This window comes from Megalobrama amblycephala, linkage group LG8, assembly GCF_018812025.1.
Source record: "Megalobrama amblycephala isolate DHTTF-2021 linkage group LG8, ASM1881202v1, whole genome shotgun sequence".
In the NCBI taxonomy this organism is placed as follows: domain Eukaryota; kingdom Metazoa; phylum Chordata; class Actinopteri; order Cypriniformes; family Xenocyprididae; genus Megalobrama; species Megalobrama amblycephala.
This window is the reverse complement of record NC_063051.1, coordinates 14,168,098-14,195,380: the sequence shown is the minus strand read 5'-3', so window position 1 is coordinate 14,195,380 and position 27,283 is coordinate 14,168,098. Positions and strand designations below refer to the sequence as shown.

At 36.4% G+C, this 27,283-nt stretch overlaps 2 protein-coding genes across 3 annotated transcripts; both read left to right on the top strand.

Moving 5' to 3' along the window:
* The first annotated feature begins 1,254 nt into the window (after positions 1-1,254).
* On the top strand, positions 1,255-8,768 carry LOC125273842 (TBC1 domain family member 24-like). Of its 2 annotated transcripts, none has more exons than XR_007186125.1 (7): positions 1,255-1,739; positions 3,533-4,559; positions 4,743-4,895; positions 5,305-5,368; positions 7,223-7,322; positions 7,456-7,681; positions 8,031-8,768. XR_007186125.1 is itself a non-coding variant. In XM_048199557.1 (7 exons), the coding sequence occupies exons 1-7, from the start codon at positions 1,337-1,339 to the stop codon at positions 8,201-8,203; spliced, it is 2,142 nt and encodes a 713-aa protein (XP_048055514.1). In that variant the 5' UTR covers positions 1,255-1,336; the 3' UTR covers positions 8,204-8,756. The 2 variants fall into 2 exon arrangements, 1 of the variants encoding a protein (XP_048055514.1); XM_048199557.1 differs by having other exon boundaries at positions 7,223-7,318; positions 8,031-8,756.
* Positions 8,769-13,379: 4,611 nt separating this feature from the next.
* On the top strand, positions 13,380-26,882 carry cfap52 (cilia and flagella associated protein 52). Its single transcript, XM_048199556.1, has 14 exons — positions 13,380-13,540; positions 13,668-13,867; positions 14,021-14,157; positions 14,320-14,448; positions 17,286-17,385; positions 17,528-17,644; positions 17,977-18,077; positions 18,234-18,404; positions 18,544-18,692; positions 19,792-19,937; positions 23,316-23,467; positions 24,391-24,493; positions 25,863-25,974; positions 26,302-26,882. The coding sequence occupies exons 1-14, from the start codon at positions 13,480-13,482 to the stop codon at positions 26,475-26,477; spliced, it is 1,854 nt and encodes a 617-aa protein (XP_048055513.1). The 5' UTR covers positions 13,380-13,479; the 3' UTR covers positions 26,478-26,882.
* The last annotated feature ends 401 nt before the right edge of the window (positions 26,883-27,283 follow it).

Genomic DNA, 27,283 nt, shown 5'->3' with positions numbered 1-27,283 from the left:
TTCTCGCTTGTTACTATAGTTTCTGATTAGTCCTCATCTGTCTGTCTTGTTTAGCTTCATTGTCACTGTTATTGCCTGAGTTCTTCTTATTTGTTATGGTTTCTGATTAGTCATCACCTGTTCCCTACTGTTAATTATCATCCTTTGTGTATTTAAGCCTTCAGTTCTCCTCAGTTCATGGCCTCATGTTACCATTATGTTAATGTTTGTAGTTTGTAGGCCTATTTGTCCCAGGTATTTATTAAAAGTGATTTCTACATTAATTCTGTGTCATGCATCTCTCTTGTGGATCTCTCTTGTTGGCATTGGCCAATATGGCAAGCATTGTATGTGAATTTGAATTTGATCATTAATTTGATTTGATTTAGGTGGTGTTCTCTTCCAATCACACTTAATATGAAGCAGCACAATGTTTATAAGATAAACCTTTACCTAAGTGTGTTAACATGTAACATTCTAACAAAAAGAACAGGTTTAGCATCTTATTTAATGATATTAGCCCCCATTTTAAGCCTCACCAATTTGTTTCACATGCAAACATATGTATGTTTGAATAAATAACAGTGTATTGAAAACAAGAAGTACTGACTTTTTGGATTTCCTGGAAAAACGCTCATTAAAATGTGTCTGGTATCAACATTCTGTGACACTTCAAGAAGACAAGAAGATTTTCTCTTTCCAAACACAGAAGGAGTTAGAGTATACATTTCATATAGAGGTGTTATAACAGCCTATGAGAACATTCTGCTTTTGATGATTATGCCAATGCTGTTCAAAATGTTTTACATATAAATAGATATCAAAATTTGTTTTGAAAAAGATATGTATTTTTAACCAAATTTCTGTCATACATCCATTTGCTTTTGATATGGCTTCTGCTACACAAAAATATTTGACTGGAAAAACATGTTAAATAATTTTATAAGAATAAATTAAGTTGTATCCATAAACCTTTAAAAGTTATAAGCTTATAAAATATATATAATATTATATATATATAATATAAATATATATATAATTGTTGTTTTTAAGTTATTACCTTGTCTGTATATCTTTATTTATATTAAATTACTAGAATCATTGCTATGTTATGCCATAGCTTTTATTAAATAAGAGTTTAGACTCAAGTATTCACAGTTGATTGCTAAAACAGAAAATAATAGAGGCAGTCTAAAATTTTCCACTGTGTATACAGTAGTATTACAACCGCCTGAGCAGATCACCTGACTGTCACATCATCTGAACAAAACCCAGGTGTCTCAGGGCATCACAAAGAGAACAACAAACCTACTGTGAACTTCACTTTTTTGTCTTTGTTATGTGAACTGGTGAGGCCATGCTTCAGGTTGCTTCAAATGTTGCATGTGCCCATTTTGGCTCCACAAATGTGAATGTCCGGAACGTGGAGGGTGGCAGTAGTACACAGCTTGCAGACCGGACAAATTGTGGCAGACTACGTTCTCGATCTCTTTTCAGTTCTATCGAGGCAAAACACTCAACGGGAGAGACTGATAAGGACAGAAGCCACACTAGACCTCGTTCAAGATCCTTTTATGTTTGTGACACAGATGATGAGGGACCAGGTAATTTTAGCAGATGCAATGCTCTCAGACCAAGATCAAGATCACTACACCGTGAGGATGGGAAAAGAAACACTGGTGGGACATGTATCACTGCAAAGCCTCCAATAAAAAGACCTAAAGGAAACTCAAGCAAATGGGCCAGCAAGGATCTTGCAGGTGCGTAAGTCAGATCTTTTTACCTTTATAAAAAAGGTCACATTTAAAGCACTTGGCCAGCATTGATAAAATCATAAATAATCACAAATATAACACATGTGTACAATTAATTTAATTTCCCATTAATTTAGCCCTGAAAATGCACACAAATTTATATTCCCATATGATGAATATGGTTAAATTATCATGGTGAAAAGCAGGAGCTTTTTTTAAAAGGAAAGTTAATTGTAATGATAATTGTATTAATTACTACATTTTCCAAATCAGAATAAAAAAGTGAATTTACACATCACAGCTTACTATAACTATTACTATAAAGTACAGTGAAATATTCATTTTGGTATTTGTGAAATTAATTATTAAATTATTAGTTTTTAACTTTAATTGAGTATGTGAAAGTAAAAATATGAGAAATGAGCAATGAAATGAGCATGCACATTCACTTTAAACCCGAATGTTGGGCTAACTCAAAAAGTTTCTAAAAAACTATCAAGTTTTGAGTTTTTAGTACACATACATGTTAATTGCTCCTAACTTGAAGTACTGAGTTAGCTAACTCATACCATTTGATAGCAATTAACATAAAATATTTAGTTAACATTTTATTTTATTTTGAGTTCTTGCAAATAAAATGAGTTATTAAATCCAATATACTTAGTGACAGTTTATAAAATTCTTTAAATGATTAGTTCACTTTCAAATGAAAATTAGCCCAAGCTTTACTCACCCTCAAGCCTTCCTAGGTGTATATGACTTTCTTCTTTCTGATGAACACAATCTGAGATATTTTAATAAATATCCTGACGCATCCGAGCTTTATAATGGCAGTGAACGGGACCAACGAGATTTAGCTGAAGAAAGTGCTTCCATCCACATCCATCCTTCATAAACGTGTGCTCCACACAGCTCTGGGGGGTTAATAAAGGCCTTCTAAAGCAAAGCATTTCATTTGTGTAAAAAAATCTATATTTAACAAGTTATGAAGTAAAATATCTAGCTTTCGGCAGACCGCCTTCAGTATTCAAGTTACGAAGAAAGTGTAAACTGGTGTCGTGTCAGTTAAGCTTTTTCCGTAAGTTGAATAGGGAAGGCGTAGGATGTAACGTAAGCTTTTTAAACTGCAAGAGTATTACACTTTCTTCGTACGTTGAATACAGATGGTGGTCTGGCGGAAGCTATATATTTTACTTCATAACTTAAATATGGATTTGTTTTTACACAAATGCATTGCTTCGCTTCAGAAGTCCGTTATTAACCCCTTGGAGCCATGTGGAGTACACATTTATGATGGATGGATGTGGATGGATGCACTTTCTTCAGCTCATACTCAGTCCCGTTCACTGCCATTATAAAGCTTGGATGCATCAGGATATTTATTAAAATATCTCCGATTGTGTTCATCAGAAAGAAGAAAGTCATATACACCTTGGATGGCTTGAGGGTGAGTAAAGCTTGGGCAAATTTTCTTTTGAAAGTAATATGAGCAGATAACCAATATTTTATCGATATATTGTGTATCCCTAATGCAAAGTCCCAACCTAAAACAATATCCAACTAATAACTGATAAAACTGACAAAATAATAGGTACACATTGTCATAGACATTCCAATTGAGACATTTCTGAAGTGTCAGATGACAAGACATCATGTAAAAATTACATTTTTACATTTGGGTTGAATATTTATAATAATTATAATATTACTATTATGAAAGTCTTAATGCTGCAGCTTTTTTAGACTTTAATAAGATACTTTTACAGCTGGTTCTGAAAGATGCTTCATCGTTTAAACAGGAAATAAAGGAAGTTTAAAGGGCGTACCCATGATGACCATTTCTGAGGTGGATAACTGGGAGATAAGCTCTTCTTCTAGGATGAAATACGGTCAGTATGTAGACTGGGAAAAGATTTACCCAGAGGCAGCCATCCGTTACCGGAAGATCCTCTCAAGTGACCATTATGAGCTCAAAGCAATGGGTCGCACAGGATTCTGGTCCATGCCTCATACTCTCAGAGCCAAGGCCTTCCAGCACATCATCCATAACATTGAGACCACATCCACCAACGCTGATGTGGACACTTACCATGGCCTAGTTGGGAAGCTCTTTGGGGATTTTCAAACAAGCACGCACCCTTTCCCAAAGTTTATGGAGGATGGGGAAATTCCCAGATACTGCCTAAATAAAGCAGGTCTGAATTCAGTGAAAAAAATTCTCATTTGTATAAATCACCATTTTCCTGATGTCACCTTCTGTCCCATCTTGCCCGCTCTGGTGTCCCTTCTGTTGCACTTCAGTGAGGATGAAGCCCAGTGCTTCCACAGTATTTGTTCCCTGGTGACCTACACAGATTCTAAAAAGCGTTACATCGACCAGACTTTCCTCACTTCACGTGCTTCATGCATGACCTTTGGTGACCTTGCCAATAAATACTGCAGGGGCATCCGGAAGCTAATAGCTAGCTCTCACCAGAACCTGTTTGAGTTCTACTCTGACTGGATCATGTGGATCTTTGCTGATCTACCTTTTATATACGCCATCAGAGTGCTGGATGTCTATCTCATGGAGGGCTACAAAGTTTTATACCGTGTAGCTCTTGCTCTACTCAGCCTTTACAAAGTCTCGGTGTCCTCACGAGTGGCCCACGTCGATGACTTCAGACAAGACATTAAGAGTTTTGTGCAGAGTGTGGCACGGCACAGTACTATTGATGAACTGCTTCAGAGGGCTTTTAAAATACAGCTGCCCACACGCAAAGAACTAACTTATCTTTTCAATGCCAACAAGCACGCACTAATTCATAAGGACATCCACAATAAGAGGTGAGGGGTTTGTGAGGTCAATATATATATATATATATATATATATATATATATATATATATATATATATATATATATATATATATATATGAATTTATGAATTTATGAATTTCTATTATATATGAAACTCTTTTTTTTATTATTATTAACTGTAAGACTCCAACCAACATTTTTATCTCCTAGTTCATACCAAGCTATGGATTTTCGGAACTTCAGCTCCTCTGTAGTGACTGAAACAGAGATGAGGGTGGTCTGGGCTTGGATTCCAGAGCGATTTGCTCTATTCAGTCCTGTGCAACTATTTAGTACAAATGTTCATGGCAGAAGTCTCTCCTCGTATGTTATTTCTACACAGACACACGTACATGAATAATACCACAAATATAACCTTTTAATTTGAGAATATGATTTAATTACATAAAATCATGTTTTTATAAATGCTTAAAATACATTTAAACTTTATTAAATAGCAATCATCATCATCATCATCATCATCATAATCATTATTACTGATGATATAAGAGTAATATTAATTATTACATTATGAAATTAATGTATTAGTTAATACATTAATTTCATAATGTAATTATTTTGTTTGTTTGTTTTTTAGCAAGTGGTTGAAATCCATTAAAACAACAACCCACGACCCATAATATGAATAACATGAATGTAATCATGTGAATAATATTAATGATTTTATTTATTTATTTTTAATCTTTTTTTTTTTTTTTTTTTTTTTTACTAGGTTTTATTCCAAGGTTGAGGGGCATGATCCAACTGTTTTACTCTTGAAAACTACAGATGAGGAGGTATGTCTGTATTAATCTGTACACTCTTAAGCCGGGGACACACCTAACGATTAGCTGAAACATTCTAAGACTGAACTGAACACACATACCGATTGTTTCCTTCGACTGGAGCCGATTTATATACTCACACATGGAATTTGAACACCGACTGTAATCGCAGACTGAACGCAACTGGCTCTGACTGAACGCGTTTGAGCGCGATCAGTCATAACTATCAATTTACATTTATAATCAGCCTTACAATAATTAAGTGTGTGCGCGGCTTTAGGGAAAATGTTTCTCCAGATTCTTCAGCTTGTAGCAATTGCAGAACCCTTTTTGGTGCTGAATAGAACCTTTTTTAAATAAGGTTCTATAAAGAACCATGCTTTAAAAATGCTATATAAGAACCTTAACTGTGTTTTATAAAACAGTTAGTTCCTGTCCTTGATTCTGATTGGTCCGCTGACTTTTACTCACGATAAAACATGGCTATGACCACTTCACCCAATGGTTCTGTGTATCACTACACAACACCAATAGCAACCACATATGTTCTCAATTGATATTGTTCATTGAAGCTTACTGTATAATGTAGAAGAGTATTGTGAGAAAAAGATCGAGTGAGCGAGTTTATCACCTGCATTCAGATTTAGCATTTTCCTTCAGGTCAGTCCTATGGTCATAATAAAAAATCCGATGTAATAATAATTAAATGTCCGATGTATTATCTTGTCCTTTTAACAGTTAAGGGGTTTTCCCATGACTGACAGCGCAAGTCAAAGCATTTGTCAATTGTGTCTTTTCAATGTAAAAGTCTTCGCTACTGACTGACACACTCATAAAGACAGTCTTTGCCGACATCTAATGGCGTAATAATGTAACTTCTGTTGCTGTTCACTGTCAGGGACTATTTTTTCGGCGGAAGGAAGGCTTTTAGTGAAAGTTCACTTCATGAAAGTTGCACTGATACATATTTTTGGCTTTAATATTTGTATTGTGTGGTAACTGTTTTATAAAAGCAATAAGGTACTCGAGGCTAGGTACCCAAACTGTGACATATTCACGATACAGCACAGCCTCTCATACCTTATTGATTAAGAACCTTCTTAATAACAGTGTCACAGTTTGGGTTCTGTTCATTTGTTCTGAATGTATTTCTAGAAGAATTTTCATTGTGATCAGTTCATGTTTCCTTATGTATCTCATTGATCCGTTTCACCAGCTGTCTCCTCATTAGTGCTCATGTGTTTGATTCTGTTATCCCTGTCACCCGTGTCTTGTTAATCATCCAGTTAGTTCCTTTGTTTGATCAGTGCATTTAAGCCATGTGTTTCAGTCTGTTCTTTGTCAGTTCCCTGTTTCATCAGAGAACGTTGCGTTTTACTGGTTGTTCTGTTCTTGTTTTATAGTGAGTGGTTTTTTTTTTCTAGTTATTGTTATTAAACCTTTTCAGCTGCACTTAGATCCTGCATTTATTCTTCGTTTGCAACCACGTGTATAAAAAAAATGAAAAGAGGAAAAAAAACATGATTGGCAGTTACAGTTTGAGAATTAAAATTAATATACATTTTAGGAAGGACATCAAGTATCTGTTGAGAGTGTGTCATGACAGTCTGGGTCAGATGGTTAGGCTCCAGAAAATCAATAATGAGGCTTTGAAACGATTTTTTTTTTAAAAACAAAAAGGCGGAAATAGAGAGTCCAGCATAAAATGGTTTTTCTGGATAATATGGTTCTAAATACTGTTACTATGTTGTAAAGAACCTTAAAAGATCCATCTTGTTTTTGAGTGTAGCAGTACAAAATGCTTACAAGAATGCTGAAATCTCAATATTTTGTTACATTTCTATTATTTTGTTCATGTCATCCTAGATTTGTGGAGCATTCTTGTCTTCTGATTGGGCTCACAAGAATTGCTATGAAAAGGGATTGAAGTTCTTTGGCACAGGAGAGTGCTTTGTTTTCACTGTGAGTAAGTCTTCATTTGCCATTTAATTCAATTGATTTGTTGTGCTTTAAACTGTACTTGACGTTGCATTGTATGCACCAGAATATGATTTGAGGTAGATTACTTAATTTTATAATCGCAAATCAACTTTTTTTAGCTACGACCGGGAATGGAGCGGTACCAGCGTACAGTGCTGCAGATCTCTGGAATGTCTGACAAAAGTGATTCCTCTCACGATCAAACTCTCTCCACTAGCTCTCGAATAAACACTTGTGTTGACAGACTAAGTGCAACCTCTCAGGACCAGAGATACGAGTCTGCTTCATTCTGCACATTGTCAACTGCCAAATTCATGGCAGGAGATGATGAGACACTTTTTATTGGTGAGCTTTTTCCCCACAAAAGACTTGTTTTTTAAACTTATGTGAAGTGTGAAGGAATATAGGGGTGAATTCAGGGTGATTTTTGACATTGAGATGACTTGGGGAAAAATATCCCAATCAACCTGAATTCACCCCTATATTTCATGCTCAGTTATCCCCTATTGTTATCATGAACAACATGGCTGCCTCTCAGGCTTCATATTTGCATACCCTCTGTGCAAATTTCACCTACAAACATGCTGGAACGTTGCCTATGTGTCAACATTACTGGGAAAAACAGTCTCTTTCTTAATATAGATGAAATGTTGTGTATACATTCTTTTACCTTTACTTGCGGCCTGTCGTGTAGGTGGCGACGGTGGCCATGCGCTCTACCTGCAGGCTGATCTGACAGCTGGCTGTTCTGAACACTGTGATACATTTGAGAGTCCACCTCTCTGCAGGGGATGCTTCAAGATCCAGTCTCTAGAGGTGTGGGGTATCCAGCATTCTTTGTCTGTTCCACCACTGCTTTCACATTGAAGACATTAGGAGGGCTGTGGAGGAATGTGTCAAAATATATCAAAGGTCACACTGGCAAAATGACATCATGCCTTAAGACAAAACCAAGGATATTGTGTAGTGTAGGACGTATGTACACTGTTGCAATACTGTTGCAAAAAAAAACAAAAAAAAACAACAACTGTAAATATCATTTAAGATTCAAATTTCCACAATGTTATTTATTTATATTTTCAAAGACTTTTTTTATTATATGCCTTGTTAGATTATTTTTGTAATATTTGTAGTCCTGTCATTCACTGTATTTCTGTAATAACTGCAGTTTTTAAAGACAGTATTCAAATAGCAGTTTGTTGAATTTTAATAAACATTCAAATCAAAAAAATGTTTTAAATAAAAATAGAACTTTTTCACCAAAGAGATGCAACTGAAGTTGAATCATGGCTGTGGTAAATAAAGTGGATATAAAAAAAAAACGGAGTGAAAATGTTGAAATGTAAGCTGAGTAAAATACTGAGGCCTGTAACAGAAAGTTGCATTTGGCTAAGTTTGAGCAAATTCTGGAAGGAATTCTGGATTGGTTTTTAGCTGTGTTCATCGCAATGGTAACCTACTTTGCACCAGATTAGGTTTTATTGTGGGTAAGAGATCGCAAAACAAAACAGAATCAATCAGCTGTGGGCAAAGTGACATATTTGTGTGCAACTCTGGTCCTAATGGTCAACTGTCCTGATAAGTTTAGCTGCAATAATCAAACATACAATGCTCAGCGTAAATGAGTATACCCCCTTTGAAAAGTAACATTTTAAATCTCAATGAACACAAAAACAATTTCCAAATTGCTGACAAGACTAAGTTTAATATAACATCTGTTTAACTTATAACATGAAAGTAAGGTTAATAATATAACTTAGATTACACATTTTTCAGTTTTACTCAAATTAGGGTGATGCAAAAATGAATACACCCCACAACAAAAACTACTACATATAGTACTTTGTATGGCCTCCATGATTTTTAATGACAGCACCAAGTCTTCTAGGCATGGAATGAACAAGTTGGCGACATTTTGCAACATGTATCTTTTTCCATTCTTCAAGAATGACCTCTTTTAGAGACTGAATGCTGGATGGAGAGTGATGCTCAACTTGTCTCTCCAGAATTCCCCATAGGTGTTCGACTGGGTTCAGATCAGGAGCCACTGAATCACTTTCACCCTGTTCTTCTTCAGAAATCCAACAGTGGCCTTAGATGTGTGTTTAGGATCATTGTCATGTTGGAAAAGTGCACGACGACCAAGGGCACGGAGTGATGATAGCATCTTCTCTTTCAGTATAGAGCAGTACATCTGTGAATTCATGATGGCATCAATGAAATGCAGCTCCCCGACACCAGCAGCACTCATGCAGCCCCACATAAGGACACTGCCACCACTTTTCACTGTAGGCACCATGCATGTTTCTTTGTTTTCCTCACATTTGCGACGCCATACAGTTCATTGTGTTCATTGAGATATTGTTTAAATTTTTTATTTTTTTTTTCAAAGGGTGTGTACTCATTTACGCTGAGCACTGTACCTGAAAAATCTAATCAAAATGTGCGGCTGGATTTATATATATATATATATATATATATATATATATATATATTTTTTTTTTTTTTTGTAAACCTATATAAATAAAGTAGTATTAATTAAAAAGAATATATAGACATTGTTAAAGAAACCCATATAAATCAAGCGGTTTAATCTTCTAAAGTGATATGATTGCTTTATATGATGAACAGATTTAATTTAGGCTTCTGTCATTAACATGGATTACTGCACATACACAGAACACATCAAACAGGTTAAATGGAAACTCAAATGTATGCACTTAACACATGAAAATAAAGCTCAAACGTGCACACCATTGAGGTTCCGATTACCATGTTTGATGTTTACTTTGTACATTTTGAAGCTTAAAAATGTTGATTACCTAGACTTTCATTGGATAGACAAGGGGAAAAAAAGATGAAAAGAATGTTAAAAATATCTTCATTTTGGTTCCAAAGAAGAACAAAAGTCAACCGTTTTGGAATGACTTGAAGGTGGGTAAATGATGACAGAATCCAGTTTCAAGAGAACTAACACTTTAATCAACCAGTCCTCTATAACAATTTATTAAAGAAACTATTTTCATTTGCAAAAAAAAACAAAAAAAAAAACACAACCTGACATGTTGTAATATGTTTGTCAAAGTAAAATGCATCTACTGTATATTTCACATATGCAATGACAAAATCCCAAATTATTGTATTATGTAATGTATTATATAACTTATGAACTAGTTATACTCAACTCATTCTTATAATTGCCATTTATAAGAATATGAAAACAACCTGCCCAAGTTTTTGTTTTGTTTTTTTGTTTTTTTTAAACCTACATATTTACATCTTATCCCTCTACTGCACACATGTTGATGGCACATGAAAAAAAAATATTCCACATCATTTTTTGGTTCATTTGGGAACATTTTTGTAACAGTTCGTATGTACGGGAAGAAGGAGGCGGGAACCGGCGAACATTCAACAAACTTTAATACCAAATAAACAAAGAACAAAACGAAAGTAATGCCGGCAGACCCTCGCGGACGTCTGCCGGCCACACAAACATAATAAAACATAAAATAATATCCAGGCCTGGTCCTCTCTCGTCCTTCACTGTCGTCGCTCCTCCTTTTATGCTCCCGGAGCTCCTCCGTGAGAGACTCAAGGCCGGTGCGCCTCCCAGGTGGGGCTCATTAACTCTCGCGCCACCGGCCTCGCGCCGTTTCCTCACGGCTCTCGCCCGCCCTGGTCGCCACAATTTTACTGATAAAAAAAAAAAAAGAAGAAAAAAAAAAAAAAAAAGCCCCCCACCTGCGACAATGGAACAGAGTCATCGAGAAAATAAAAAAATTGATCATCAAAATCAATTTAAAATAAATAAATAAATAAATAAAAAATTCAAGAAATCATTAAGTAAAAAGGGAAAAACACTTGGAAGACATTGATATATTGAATTTGATACATGCATATGTCTGTATCATGTAGTGTGCTATGCCATATAATGTACTTCATGTAATAAGATTTCCGTACGAAACTTCAAAAAGCACTTCTTCTCTGCTGTGACATAGTGGTGTATGTTACAATTTTTGCACATCACTTTGGGTGTTCCTGCACACCCAGGAACCCTGCATCTTCCCTTCTTATAATACATTGAGATATTGTCCAATACATAATGAGATATTGTCCAAAACATCCTCGAAAAGTACCCCTTATTGCACAACGTTGCCCTGAGGCAACGAAAAGAAAAACTGAATTTCTGAACATGCAAAATAAAAAAAAATTCATAAAACCTGACAAAAGGCTTCTCTACACCTTAATACACACACACACATACTTTTATGCAAAGTTCATGTCGTTTTAAATAAGATTACTAAAGCAAATAATATTGCCTTCTTCTCACACCATGTGCTCCTGTGACCATGTGTCAGAACAGGACGTCCCCACCTTTAAATGGTGCTTGATATTGACTCCAACACCTTACTGAACTGTTCTTTGGTACTTTCTCAACCTTTCTAATTGGTTGTTCCTCTGCTCTCCTCTCCCTGGCCTCAGACCTCTCTGCCTCTCTCTCCAGGAACTCCAAAACTGGATCCTTACATTGCCTTTTTGGTGGCAAGGGGCTAAGCCCTGGGTTGCTGTCATCTGTTTAAAGCAGCTCTGAGGAACTATAAGCAGGGGATGCTGAATAAATCAGAAAGGGAGGCTGCATAGATGGCCTCCATCCAATTGCTTCATCCATCAGCTCAGACCACTTCCAGCTCCTTGAAGTTGTGTCCCCTGACTCGGTCTCCACACCTGATGGTAGCTGCTTCAGTTCCTACAAATAATATGGGCAATGACAAGAGTGAAACCTCATTACCTCAGACCTCATGAAACAAAATAATACAGTGACTAGTGTTTGTTTCAAAATGGAAAAATACCATAAAAAAGTAATCCATAAGAATTGTGTGGATATTTCATAACTATAGCCTATACTGTTGGAATTAAACCTGATACGACACAAATTTACATGTACAAAATCTGTTTAACAACTATTAAACTGATAGAGTCTATCAGTTTAATAGTTGTTAAACAGATAGAGTAATACTGATTTTATAATACTTTTGAGAGCCCCAGTAAGTAATAAAAAAATATTAAAATAAAACATGATTTGAAATTTTATGTTTGACAATAATGCAAAAAACAAACCTTACATTTTATTTTCAGGTTTTCCCACTTCTTCCCAGCCCTTGCTGTGCTGACTTTATCAGCAAGACCAATCTGAAATCTGAAGAACAGTTCTGAAAAACAAACATTAGGCTACACCATTCAAAAATTCACACCTCAAAGAATGATAAAAATAAAACTACAACAACATTAATATTAATAAAGATAACATTTTTTACTAATTTGTTGAAAAATGGAAATTTAAAATGGAAGCTGCAGCTGAATGGCACTGGTGGCTATCTTACTGACTGATGACTGGTGGAGAGGCGAAATAAAACAAATAATTACATAATAATATCACCTCACCTACTGTTATTGTTGCAATAAATTTATTTCAGTGCTTAAACTAGCTGTAATAAATATATAATCCTTATCCACACAAGCTTTTCCACATCTTCGTCTGTCCCTGAGGTAATCATTTGACACTTAGCTAATTGAGTGTTCAAGTGTATGTTGAAATCTGTCAAATAAACTGGAATTAAACAATTTATCAATCAATTAAAAAGGAACTTACACCTGTATTGTTCTGCCGTGGACGCCATCTTGTGTCGAGACGTGGGAATTCATTCGAGTCATTTCGGATATAGGAATCGGTTCTGCTCAGATTTTCAAGTCGAATCGCTCTCGCGGTACTTTGATGTCATTCATACGCCGATCATCGTACTCGTACACCTAAAAGTTGTGCAATGGCTCCCGGAAAGACTTTTAATTACATTTTAAATAACTCATCAGACAAAACCAAATCGCTTAAATTATTTAGACATCCCAATAATAACTTAAAAAAACTGCAACATTTTACGTTACAAATTCTGAGTGATTTTTTGTGTCCTCTAAAAAAAAAAAAAAAAAAAGGTCAAATGAATCGATTCAGTGAAATGAACTCTCTTTACGCTACTAAGCAACGAGTCCAAACACAGAGTGCCACTGTTGCCTAGATACGTGTGTTTGGCTCCCGAAGCCAGCAGCCTTTTCAACACTTATCCGAAGCTGAAAGTTATATCACGATGGCAGAAGACACACAAGAAGTCCCTCAACTCGCATTAGAGGCTGTTATTGGGTTTAATGGTAAGGTGAACTGTGAACCCTCTCGCATTTGATTGTTTGGTCTTTAAAATTTAAACAATACTCTCGGTATTTGCTAAGATGAAAGTAATTCAACGGTATCAAAGCAGCATCTACATTGTTTATACAGGGCATGTGTTTTCTGGACTCAAAGTGCATCCAGACAGAGAACATATTATTTATCCTCTTGGCTGCACTGTTATTATTAAGAGTCTGAGAAGTGGAAAACAAGATTTCCTTCATGGCCACACGAACAACGTCTCTTGCATTTCTGTGTCTAAAAGTGGACGCTATATTGCATCTGGACAGGTCACTTTCATGGGCTTTAAGGTGAGCTAGTGCAATAAAAGTGGGAAAACACAATTTACACATGGCTTAGGCTTAGGCTTAATAACATCAGATGCTTTGTTTTACTGGAAGACAGTGCTCCCTTAACAGTCCATTCTTATAACCCTAGAATGAGATGACAATTTCTCATTACAGGCTGATGTTATTATATGGGACTATGAGAAGAAGGAGATTTATGCTCGTCTTGTGCTCCATAAAGCTAAAGTTGAAGATCTTAGCTTCTCCCCAAATGATAAGTATCTAGTGTCTCTGGGTGGACAAGATGATGCCAGGTAAAATACTTCTTATTGCAGTGATCTTAAATTGATTTCCAATTGCATATTTCAGTTGTCTCTTTGTGTGGTTAAGCAATATCTACATTTCCTCTATATTAATCTAGAGTCTAGATGTACATTAGAAAGTCCTTTCTTAGAATGTTTACTTTGTGGTTTTAGTATCGTTGTGTGGAACATCGAGAGTAAGGAGGCTATATGTGGCAGTCCTGCTTCAGCACAGAGTGCTGGTCACTGCCTCACCATAGAGTACACCAACCTGAATGATGAAATCTTTGTTTCTGCTGGAAAGTAAGTCCAATTTTTTGATACTCCTTTGTGAAAGAATCCATTTTAATCTAAAACAAAACTTTTATAGCAAATGATGCACACGTAATCTCACCTTATTTTATATCATTAAATGATTTCTGAACAATCATGTGACACTGAAGATTGGAGTTATTGGTAATAAAAAACAAACAAACAAAAAATCTTTATTATTATTCCAAACTTTTGACCAGTAGGTATATACACACACATTTAATGTCACATTAAATCATGAGATTGTTGTGCATACAAAAAAATCTCATTTGATTATTAAAATTAAAGCCAAAATGAACATTTGAAAATGTAAACTGATATTTCCTATACTGGCACACCAAAGTAAAATATATGCCTTATTTGGTGAAGATTCAAACATGTCTTTTGCACAATTATGTAATAATTTTTTAAAAATACATTTATATAATATAATACAGAGCATGCTTAATTATTATAATGTACGTTAATATTCTAATCATATTTATTTTCCAAGCGCATTTTACCAATTCCAAACCACATCAAACTACTATTCATTTTGTGTTTAATAATTTATAAGTGATATATAATTGTTCATGAAGGCTGGAAATGAAAAACGCCTTATATTCATATGTGTATAATTATTAGGCAGCTTTTCTTTTACAGATAAAATAAGCTAAAAAAAGAGATTTAAAAATTATGTAATGCCCTAGTCTGGGTAAACCCAGTCTGATCTGCCAGCGATTTGATTTCGCTCGGCAACTCAGTCTGGAAACCCGTGTATTCATTTCTGCTGCGCTGTTACACTTTTGCGGGAACCAATCACAGACTGGCTTATCCACCTTGCTCGCTATTGGTGGGTATAACACGATGGCGATAGAGAAGCGACGGCAAGCAGCTTTCAAACTCTATCTGATCTACCTGTCTCTCGCACGACCGTCACTCCAAAATAACAATGCACAATCACAGTGACGCCGATTGTGTTAAGCATTTACCTTATCTGAGAGAAATGTAGCAGAGCGTTGATCCGACAGTCTCTTCATAGGAAGATTACAAACAGCGATTAATGACACACAATGATTCTCTGCTGTTATTTTGGTGGTTTGCTTCACGATGTGAGTACAGGACTCTTTTACTTCAATGCCCCTTGATGGTAGACAATATTTTTATTATTTGCTCTATATGTTTCATCTCCCTGCTTCTTGAATCTCGCGCCACCTGAGCTGACTGGAATACTTTTTGGTTGTCATGACAATGACGTAGTTTAGGGCGGCTATATTCAGCGTTCATTTACACTGAACCAGAACAGTATCAGAGTCGCCTTTTAAACTCTCGAAGATGCTGAATGACTTCTTTAGTTAGCAAACAAATTGCTTGAGTGGGTGTAAATACCGATCACTTTCATGTTTTTTTGCGCAACCTGCAAAAATCGCTCGATGCCATTGCTGCTTCTGCAAACCGCGGATCAATGCTACAAACCAATACAAACTAACCCTGCGTCTCAATCAGCTCCCTAGTTCCCTAGGTTGTGAATCAGTATATCATGAAAGTGAATGTGGCTGATTCCCTGATCAGTGCCCTGACTACTGAACTAGGGAGCTGATTGAGACACGGTAAACCTGTCTGGAGTTTTCGCATCGCTCTGTAAAGTACGTCATCCGGATCGTTGATCTGATTGGTTGAAGGACTATCCAATTGCGTGACTAATGCTCTTTGATCACGCCTCTTGTGCAGTAGGAAATACATAGCAATCTCCCCAGACCAATGTTCAATTTTAAATTGAGCTTGGTCTGTTGATAGCCAGACTAGTAATGCCCATGAGAAGGATGCAATACTAATGCAAAACTGCATAAGAAATTGCAAAGTTAAGGCATGACCAATAGATAGCAAAATGGTCATTGGGTCAGCAGGATCAGACAAAAACAGGTGGAGAAGAAAAGACACATGTTAACTACAAAAGAATTAAGAATTAAGGTGAAGAATTAAGTGTGAAACCATCAGGAACCCTTTAGTCTCCAGTGCCACCATTTTCCAGAACTGCAACCTACCTGGAATCTGGCAGTACGCTTTGGGAGTTCAATTTTAGTCCATGTATTTTACAACACTTCAGTATGTGATTCTTATTAAGAGCGGGTCATTTTTTAGGATTCTTTACCTAACCTAAGTCTCTGAGATCCTGACACCTTGCACTTCTGGAGACACCAGGTAGGTTTCAGTTCTGGAAAATGGTGGCGCTGGAGACTAAAGGGTTCCTGATGGTTTCACACTTAATTCTTCACATTAATTCTTAATTATTTTGCAGTTAATATGTGTCTTTTCTTCTCCACCTGTTTTTGTCTGATTCTGCTGAGCCAATGAGCATTTCACTGTCCAACGGTTATGCCATTACTGCAATTTCTAGTATTGCATTAGTATTGCATCCCTCTCATGGACATTTAATAATTTTTGACTTTTCAGTCTGAGTTAAATCTCTTTTTTTTTGGCTCATTTTATCTATAAATAAAACTTGCCTAATAATTATGTACATATGAATATAAGGCGTTTTTCACTTCCAGCCTTCATGAACAATTATATATCACTTATAAATGACTAAATACAAAATTAATAGTAGTTATTAAGATGGATGTGGTTTGGAATTGGTAAAATCTGCTTGGAAAAAAAACATGATCAGAATATCAACGTGCATAATAATTATGCACGCACTGTACATATTCTGATGTCAAGTCAGGCAATATATATACTAAAAATAGATGTGTGCGCGTGAAATTATGTGCTTATCGCTTTCTGCAAACGTTAATTTAGTGTGTTTTCATGTTTGTTTGTTTGTTGTTGTTGTTGTTGTTTTTCTTAAGTGGAACTCTACGTGTCTGGGAGCTCGATTTACCCAACAGAAAGATTCGGCCCACAGAATGTCAGACTGGACAGCTCAAGAGAATTGTCAAATGCCTTGAGGTGAGTGAGAATCATTGCTACTGCCGGTTCTGGTTCTCTCACTTTTTACCTGCTCATTTCATGTGGTTTTCAAAGTGTTTTGTATGGCTAAAACTGGTATGTATAAAACATCACTAAATGTAAGTGTCTTTCTGCCTCACAGATCCCAAATGATGATAGTTATTTCTACTGTGGAACTACAAGTGGGGATATTCTGAAAGTGAACCTGAAGACTAGGTTGCTCAACAGCTGTGGACCTGTTAAACAAAAATTCAGCAAGGTGAATCTTCTCATTTTGATTTAACACAGCGAGCAACTAAGAATTTCTTTTTTTGAAGTTGCTTTTATATACATAATATGCATGACTTCTGAGAAAAACGCACTGGTACATTTTATGTGAATTGTTTTCAAAATAATGCACTGAAAATATGTTATTTTTCTTTGACTGTTTTATTATCTCTTTGACTACTGCTATTATTTATTACACCTCACAGTCCAGGAAACACAAGTAAACAGAGACACAACAAATAAAACATCAAGTTTGAACAAAAATCTTTTAACAGACCTCTTGGGTAAAATTATATTTTAAAGCGCTTTGTCTTGTTTTTGCAGGGAGTGAACACTCTTAAAGTCTTAAAAACCGGTGATATTTTAGTGGGATCAGGAGATGGGATGTTGACTTTGTGCTCAGGAGGGAATTTCAAAACCATTAAGTGTGTAACAATCTTTGTTTCCTCTTCTTTGTTCTTCTCAGATTTGTTCCTTGTCTTTTATATGCTCTTTTTTCCTCCTTTGTTATTATTTATTCTTTTTATCTGCCTTCCTCTCATTCAACCACTAATTATGGTTAACTATATTATTTGTGACAGGAGTGTTCAATTGGAGGGAGGGGTGACTTCAGTAGCCTTGCGTGGAGATGGACACCAGTTCTACGTCGGGACAGAGGCAGCACAGATCTATAGTTTAGGCTATGCCGACTTCAAACCAGAGCTCATTGCTACAAATCACAACAGTGCTGTAAAGGATGTGGCCTTTCCTTTGTGAGTGATACAACTGCAATGCTTTGTGAGAACCTCCCTTCTACCACCAGAGGGAGACGTAAGCTTTGTATCAGAGGCCTGTGTAAAATACATTGACCGTCCATCTATTTGTGCAAATCCTCTCTATCACTCTCAACAGTGGGACGTCAGAGCTCTTTGCCACCTGTTCACAGAACGATATACGAGTGTGGCATTCTGAGTCCTCCAAGGAACTTCTGCGTATCATAGTGCCCAACATAACATGCAACGCTCTGGGCTTTATGCAAGATGGCAGGAGCATCTTCAGTGGTCAGTCTCATATAGGATGACCTGTTTAAATGGTTTTAGGAGCATAGCTTTTCTGTGTTGATGTATTTTCCATTTGAAACCAAAATATTTAGTGGTCTTTTAATGGTCTTAACCATTTTTTACCACAAATCACTGGTCAAGAAATTAGCAAGAATTGCACAGATACTGTAGATAAAGTCACGGAATATCCTTCCCCAACTTGCAGACAGATTTTTACATCTGAAGTGTTGTTCCACTCAATGTTAATGGCTTCAAACAGTTCATGAGTAGTTGGAAAATGTCTCCCAGTTTGTTTGAGTTTATTGTGAGACCAAATATTCACTATAGGGTTCAAATTTGGATTCTGACCAGACCAAAAGTTGATCCTGATGGACTTGTTCTCAAGCTACTTTCTGGGTGTCTTTGCAAGAGCATTGTCTAGTTGAAAAACAACAAAGACACCCCTCTGGAGCATCACCATGCACTCGTGTTTCATTGTGATTCATCACTCCACACAACTCTGCTGAACCACGCATCAAACTTCAAAAACTTCATTCTGTCTTTGATGTTTTTCAGAGACAGCAATGGCATTTTAAGTTGTGCATTTACTTAAATTGAGCTAATTTCCTGACCAATAATTTGTGGTTAAGACTAGCTTAGAAAGCTTAGTATCAAGTATGTACAAGCTGTATCTTAACTGAAGACACAGACAAAACATAATACTACTTGGTATTGCTAGTTTGATGCTGGTTAGATTTATAATTTTATTATAAATAATATATAATAAATGGATTTCTAATATATTAATATTGTAAATATATGTTTTATTGTTTTATTTTTATTTAAATGTGATTTATTGGAAGATTTTATTATGATTTATTGAATTATTTATTTGTAATCAGTTTTTGCAGTACACTAGAATATAGATGACCTAAAAATAATAGACTAAGAGAGTCATTAAACTCCAATATTTATTTCACAGGGTCTTTTTTTTATCAGTATTTAATAATAAAACATGTTTAAATTATGCACAAATGTGTTAATTAATTCACTTATTTAACCTGTTTGGAGTTCAGTACAATTCAGTCACATCTTTCTTTATTTGATAATTTTTTGTCAGCTTGGAACGATGGGAAAATTCGTGTGTTCACTCCAGAGAGTGGGAAGCTGAGGCTGATAATTCATAATGCCCACAGTATGGGAGTGACTGCCATAGCAGCAACCAATGACTGCAAGAGGATTGTCAGCGGAGGGGGAGAAGGACAGGTACAGCACATCAGATACACATCATAAACTCACTCTTGAGAGCTGTGTTAACGTTTTAGATTAAACACATGACATTAACCCACTTAGTTCATGGCTACCTACTAGGGGTGTAACGATACGCTCAGGTCACGATACGGTACGTATCTCGATACAGAGTTCACGATACGATACGTATCACGATATTTTGAACAAAATGAAACTGAAATTCAAACAAGATTTATTAAAAAAACAAACAAATTTCAATAATTTTCCTTGTTGTACATACAAGATCACATTTCAATAAAATAAATAAATATAAAATTTTAATAAAAACCTTCTGTATTCAAATTAACAGTTGAATAGGGCTGTCTGTCACTGAAAAAAATGTTAAATTTAACATGAACTTTTGATGAATGAATAGGGGCCGTTCACATAGCGCGTCTAAAAACGCGTGGAAGGCGCGGCCGCACCGCTTCTCCTTCTTTCCAAAGCGCTTGCGCTCCTGTGGCGTCGGTCGTTGCTATGCAACCATGAACTGAGCTCTCCAAGAGGATCAGGATGTTTCTGCAAAGGATAAATGATTTCTAGCCCTTGCATTAGTTTTACTATGAGATATATTGATAGAGATAAGATATAAAAACCACCATGAACAGCTATGATCAGCTGTTCGGCTGAGCTTTTGATGTTTTGTTACGGAAAGGCCATAGCTGATCGGTTGATTCTTGTCACACGACCTGCGGTGCGCTTGCGGCATTCTGAAAAGTTGAGAATTGAATGCGCGTCGCGACCGCGTTGATCCCATTATGAGCGCGCCTGCCGCCCGGCTACATTTGAAAATAATAACTGACTTGCACGCGGAAAAGACGCAATATGTGAACGGCCCCTAACTTAAAGCAAAGCATCGCAAGCGTCTTTTGCTTTTCTGTGAGCACAGCTGTTGCTGTGCACTGCGGTGAAAGAAAGCCACGACTTTTCTCACGCGACCATGCAAGAGACTGACATGAGAAACGTTTAAACCTGCTTGCAAGATTCAATGTGTGCCCGAAACACTTACTGAACTAGAGAGCTGATTGAGACACACCATCTACGATAAATCGTTACACCCCTAATACTTATAGTAATTTAAAAATGTGGTAGCATTGGATCTGGACAGGAAGGATAACTCTGGGAGTTGGAAGGGGTGTGTCGCGATTCTGCCTTCTCACATCGCGATACAGGTTCGTGGACCTGCGTATCGCGATTTCGATTTCATATCGCATATCGTTACAGCCCTACTACCTACCAAATACATAATAAGAAATAAATGTTTATGAAATATTAATTTGAAATTACAAACCCGAAAAGTTCCAAAAAAGTTGGGACACTGTACAAATTGTGAATAAAAAAGGAATGCAATAATTTACAAATCTCATAAACTTATATTTTATTCACAATAGAATATAGATAACATATCAGATGTTGAAAGTGAGACATTTTGAAATGTCATGCCAAATATTGGCTCATTTTGGATTTCATGAGAGCTACACATTCCAAAAAAGTTGGGACAGGTAGCAATAAGATGCCGGAAAAGTTAAATGTACATATAAGGAACAGCTGGAGGACCAATTTGCAACTTATTAGGTCAATTGGCAACATGATTGGGTATAAAAAGAGCCTCTCAGAGTGGCAGTGTCTCTCAGAAGTCAAGATGGGCAGAGGATCACCAATTCCCCCAATGCTGCGGCGAAAAATAGTGGAGCAATATCAGAAAGGAGTTTCTCAGAGAAAAATTGCAAAGAGTTTGCAGTTATCATCATCTACAGTGCATAATATCATCCAAAGATTCAGAGAATCTGGAACAATCTCTGTGCGTAAGGGTTAAGGCCGGAAAACCATACTGGATGCCCGTGATCTTCGGGCCCTTAGACGGCACTGCATCATATACAGGAAGGCTACTGTAATGGAAATCACAACATGGGCTCAGGAATACTTCCAGAAAACATTGTCGGTGAACACAATCCACCGTGCCATTCGCAGCTGCCGGCTAAAACTCTATAGGTCAAAAAAGAAGCCATATCTAAACATGATCCAGAAGCGCAGCATTTTCTCTGGGCCAAGGCTCATTTAAAATGGACTGTGGCAAAGTGGAAAACTGTTCTGTGGTCAGACGAATCAAAATTTGAAGTTCTTTTTGGAAAACTGGGACGCCATGTGATCCGGACTAAAGAGGACAAGGACAACCCAAGTTGTTATCAGCGCTCAGTTCAGAAGCCTGCATCTCTGATGGTATGGGGTTGCATGAGTGCGTGGGGCATGGGCAGCTTACACATCTGGAAAGGCACCATCAATGCTGAAAGGTATATTCAAGTTCTAGAACAACATATGCTCCCATCCAGATGTCGTCTCTTTCAGGGAAGACCTTGCATTTTCCAACATGACAATGCCAGACCACATACTGCATCAATTACAACATCATGGCTGCGTAGAAGAAGGATCCAGGTACTGAAATGGCCAGCCTGCAGTCCAGATCTTTCACCCATAGAAAACATTTGGCGCATCATAAAAAGGGAGATGCGACAAAGAAGACCTAAGACAGTTGAGCAACTAGAAGCCTGTATTAGACAACAATGGGACAACATTCCTATTCCTAAACTTGAGCAACTTGTCTGCTCAGTCCCCAGACATTTGCAGACTGTTATAAAAAGAAGAGGGGACGCCACACAGTGGTAAACATGGCCTTGTCCCAACTTTTTTGAGATGTGTTGATGCCATGAAATTTAAAATCATCTCATTTTCTCAGTTTAAACATTTGATATGTCTACAACATCTATGTTGTATTTTGAATAAAATATTGAAATTTGAAACTTCCACATCATTGCATTCTGTTTTTATTCACAATTTGTACAGTGTCCCAACTTTTTTGGAATCGGGTTTGCAAATTAATTCATTTTTTGAGGGGGAAAAAGGGCTGCAGAGTTCAAATAAATGCAAAAGCAGCACAACTGTTTTTAACACTGATAATAATAAATGTTTCTTGAACAAATCAGATTATTAGAATGATTTCTGAAGGATCATGTGACACTGAAGACTACTGCAGCTTTACCACACAGCTTTGCCACACAAGAATAAGCATTTTTAAAATATATTAAAATAGTGAGCATAGTAGACTTCCTTCAAAAACATTAAAAAACCTTTAAGACTCCAAAGTTTTGAACGGTAGTATATGATCAAATGATCAAATACAGTTTAGCTTTCATTGTACAACAATATTTGTCCACATAATGGCACATTTAGCCAATAAGAATATATTTAACAGAGCCATGTAATAATAAGTAGAGATGTTTTTGTTGATTTTAATCTAAAACATCCTTACAATAATTGCAAAATAAATGTATACTTTAACATCTCTCTGTAATGAAGGTGAGAGTCTGGGAGATATTCCAGAAATCTTATCGACTCGTTGAGACCATGAAGGAGCACAAAGCCACAGTTAACTGTATTAAAATCAAGAGTAACGACAAGGAGTGTGTGACGGCCAGCTCTGATGGAGCCTGCATCATCTGGGACCTGGTGTAAGTTTGAAGAGCATCAGATCATAGATATATAATCTAGACATAATGAGTGAACGGTCTTGGCCTCAAGTTATGAAGAATCAAGAAACGAATCAAGAAATGAAAAGCTATCAAGAAAAGAACATTATGTCATTGTAAACCCATAAATATTTGGTTCATTTTCAGAACAGACTTTAGTCAAGGTAGTGCCATATTTAATTTTTGACATGAATGAAAAAAGGAGCCTGTGAAGGATAAAATACAGTGCGCTCAATGGATCGTACTGTTATTTAACAACATAGAGACTGTTCAGCTGACGAAACGTCTTTACAGGAAAAAAAAAAACTTTCAGTAGACAAAAATTCTGTAAGTTGAGAAAATGATCTAGGACCTTTATACAGTGTGCCATTGTAAAGACTGTACATCTATTCCTCACAGCCTTGTTTTCATCTGTGTTAAATTCAATATGGCATCTAACCTGACTAAAGCCTATTGAAGATATTTTTAATGAAATCTGAGAGATGTCTGTCTCTCTTTCGAAAGTCTATTACTCTATTCACCCAAAAACTCAAGCATAGCGGTTGAGCTTCCGTTTACCATATTTGAGTGCTCTATGTATGTTCTCTGATCAGTGTTTATATGTCAATAAAAGCCTAAATTAAACCTGTTCATCATATAAAGCGACTGTGTCTCTTCAGAAGACTTGGATTAAATTGTTCGTTTCATATGGATTTCTTTGACTGATTAATGAAGCATCTGAGTTTTGGGTGAATAGATGTGACAGTGAGTATTTGATGACAGAATTTCCATTTTTGGGTGTACTATCCCTTTAAATCATACACCTTCACATGAACCAAATTTTCAGGCTACTGATTTGCTTTGTGCAAAAAACATTATTTTTTATGTAACTATGTTTGTCTGGGTTCTTCTCATTTTCCATTCAGGAGGTTTGTCAGAAATCAAATGGTCTTGGCCAATACCCTGTTCAGTGTTGTATGTTACAACCCTGAGGAATTCCAGATCATCACCAGTGGCACTGACAGAAAGGTACAAGACTAGGCTGATCTAGACTGATGTACTGGCATGAGTTTGAGAGAAACGTGGCCAGAAAGAGAGAGAGAGAGTTGGATAGGTGAGAGAGTAGAAAAAAAAATCAGAGATGGATACTGTGTACACAACAACAAGCTGACAGAAAGCTCTCCCAGTCTCCTGTGGATGTACTGTAGTATGATCCGCTCATTCTACAGTGTGCCAAATAGTCCATCTGCTAGTCTTAGGGCACAGCATCAGTGTTCATTTAAAGAGCTTATTAGAACACGTATGGTCGGCTGTGTACATACGTCCATCACACAGAAGCAGAGGAAAGACTGACATTCTCAGTGCTTTCATTCATATTTCATCTGTGGAAAAACAAGAGTTATTTGTTATTTTTTATTTAAAGACCTTATATTATTTGCAAGTAGCTTAATTTTTTTATCAACAATGGTACTAAAGGAGAGCGTATAACATTTTGATTAAATATTTGCTGCATTTGGACAAAAATCAAACGTGTTCAGTTCAATTTCAACCATCTAATAGCAGTAATTAATAATAATCCAGACTGTAGCCAAACAAACACAAATGTGTCTCCATTGTTGTCCAGGAAAAGCAGCCAAAACCAGCACAGTAGGTACAGTACTTGAAAGGACACAAAGCTGGGGTCATGCCGGATACCCAGTGCTGGCGCAAAGCTTGCTGGGACAGAGCCATCTCAATGAGGCGTACCAGACCTGCTCTGTCTGCAGTGCTCATGCCTTTTAAAACTTGATAGAACTGTTCTGTCATAAATCATCATTCTTTTTTTGTTTTGTTTTGAACAGCCTCATAAGTATGACGTTTGGTACATTTTGACTGGACATTTTAATAAATTAAAAGCATTCAGAATCAGAATTTCTTTCTTTTTTTTTTTTTTTTTAATGAATAATCTAATTATCAAAAAAAGCAAAGCCATATCACAAAAGTGAACATCCCCATTACTGCTGAAATGCAGTCAGTGGTCTACGGAAATTAGATTTATGTAATATCTGTTGTATACAGGCTCAGATGCAACATCCCAAAACAAAGAACAACAGAAGGCTTAGAGCCATTTGTTTTTCTTAAGTTGCACTATAACAAATTACATCTTGATATTTATCTTGCAATTACATCGCATATAGTTCTTTGCCTTTGATCTGAAGAAATTACATTGTTTTTCTGTTTTTTTTATTATTATTATTTTTTATTCTTTTAATTGTTGCTCTCTTACTCTTCACTATCAGATTTGTCAGCCATTTTTAACCATTAACCTTATTTATTTGTTTGTTTGTTATACCACCATTAAAACTGACATTTAGACCAGGATAAGACATCTTACATGCAATCTTTAACTGTTGAACAGATTGGCTACTGGGAGGTATATGATGGTTCAGCAATCAGAGAACTTGAGGGCTCCTTGTCCGGAGCTATAAATGGCATGCACATTTCCGAGGATGGAAAATATTTTGTGACTGGTAGGTACCTTCACATGCAGAGTTATTTTCACTGAATCATTCTTCTGTCATATGGCGGATGTAACAGTAACAACAGGTGGCACAATAAACAATATGAACGGAAGTATTTATAACGGTGCAGAAAAGCATCATTCGCAAAACAGTTGGATAAATGTCTGCTCACCAGGTCTAAATAAACACTTGCAGAATTCAAAATGATCCCAGCAGTTATTTTTAAATGAGTTTCACAGTTTGAGTTGATAAGGTGCTAATCTAACATGCCTGTTTTTAGTGTGTATTCATACCGCTTTCTGCAGTTTAATGCTAAACATCAAACATCTCTTTCAGGTGGAGATGACAAACTACTGAAGCTCTGGCACTATTCAGATGGAGAAGTGACCCACGTTGGCATTGGGCACAGTGGAAGCATCACAAATGTGAGGATTTGTCCCAACAGCAGATATATTGTCAGCACCAGTGCCGATGGAGCTATCCTAAGGTGGAAATACCCACAGCCCTCATAGAATCTTAAACAGTGAATATGATCATCTAATGCAGATATGATGATTGTTAGAGAAATATAAATTTGCCTTGCATATATCGTTTTCAAGAAATTAACTTTTCTAAAGATTTAAAACCCAACAGAATAAAATTTGCTGTGACTTTTTTTTCTTATGAGCAAATGCAGGCCCTTTGGATTTCAGTTACTAAATTTAAACATAGTATTACAAATAAATTTAGCACCTTAATCTGGAAGAAAACATTATTGTATAATAAAGTATTTTAATGTAGAGCCATAGAACCAAAAAGACAAATGGCATTCCTTTTCCTTGCAAATAATTAGGTTATGAATTCTAATGAGATTTAAAGGTACCATTAAACAGTCCTATTCCAGTCATTTCATTGAAATAAAGCAGCCTAGAGCCCCAGTTTCTGAGTACTTTTTGTGAACTGCACTGTCAGCTAATATATCACCTGAGAATCTCCAGAGAGCTGGCGGGGGAGGTTTGGAGAAGTACAGCAAGGCATGAACCCAGCATCTGGATGTGCCTGTCCCAAATTTCCTCTCACCTCTCAATAATGAATATCTTAACCCCTAACAGTAAGGATATTCAACCATATTCAGTCTGAAATGTTTTTTTTTTGGAGGTGGATGTGGGTGCTCTGCACTGTAAAAAAAAAAAAATTACGGTAAAAAAACAGCAGCTGTGGTTGCCAGGACTTTACCGTAAACGGTAAAGAACATTTACAGTAGGAACGTTTTAGGTTTTACGGGACAGCTGTCTATTTTACAGCTGTATATTTTACAGTTCAAAACTGTATAATTTAA

Bases quoted from the DNA above. Each gene is read 5' to 3' on its own strand.
- LOC125273842 (XM_048199557.1), top strand. From the start codon at position 1,337: ATGCTTCAGGTTGCTTCAAATGTTGCATGTGCCCATTTTGGCTCCACA. The intron at 1,740-3,532 runs GTGCGTAAGTCA...TCGTTTAAACAG, and splicing joins GGCCAGCAAGGATCTTGCAG to GAAATAAAGGAAGTTTAAAG. The intron at 4,560-4,742 runs GTGAGGGGTTTG...TTTATCTCCTAG, and splicing joins AAGGACATCCACAATAAGAG to TTCATACCAAGCTATGGATT.
- cfap52 (XM_048199556.1), top strand. From the start codon at position 13,480: ATGGCAGAAGACACACAAGAAGTCCCTCAACTCGCATTAGAGGCTGTT. The intron at 17,645-17,976 runs GTGAATCTTCTC...TTGTTTTTGCAG, and splicing joins TTAAACAAAAATTCAGCAAG to GGAGTGAACACTCTTAAAGT. The intron at 18,693-19,791 runs GTCAGTCTCATA...ATTTTTTGTCAG, and splicing joins TGGCAGGAGCATCTTCAGTG to CTTGGAACGATGGGAAAATT.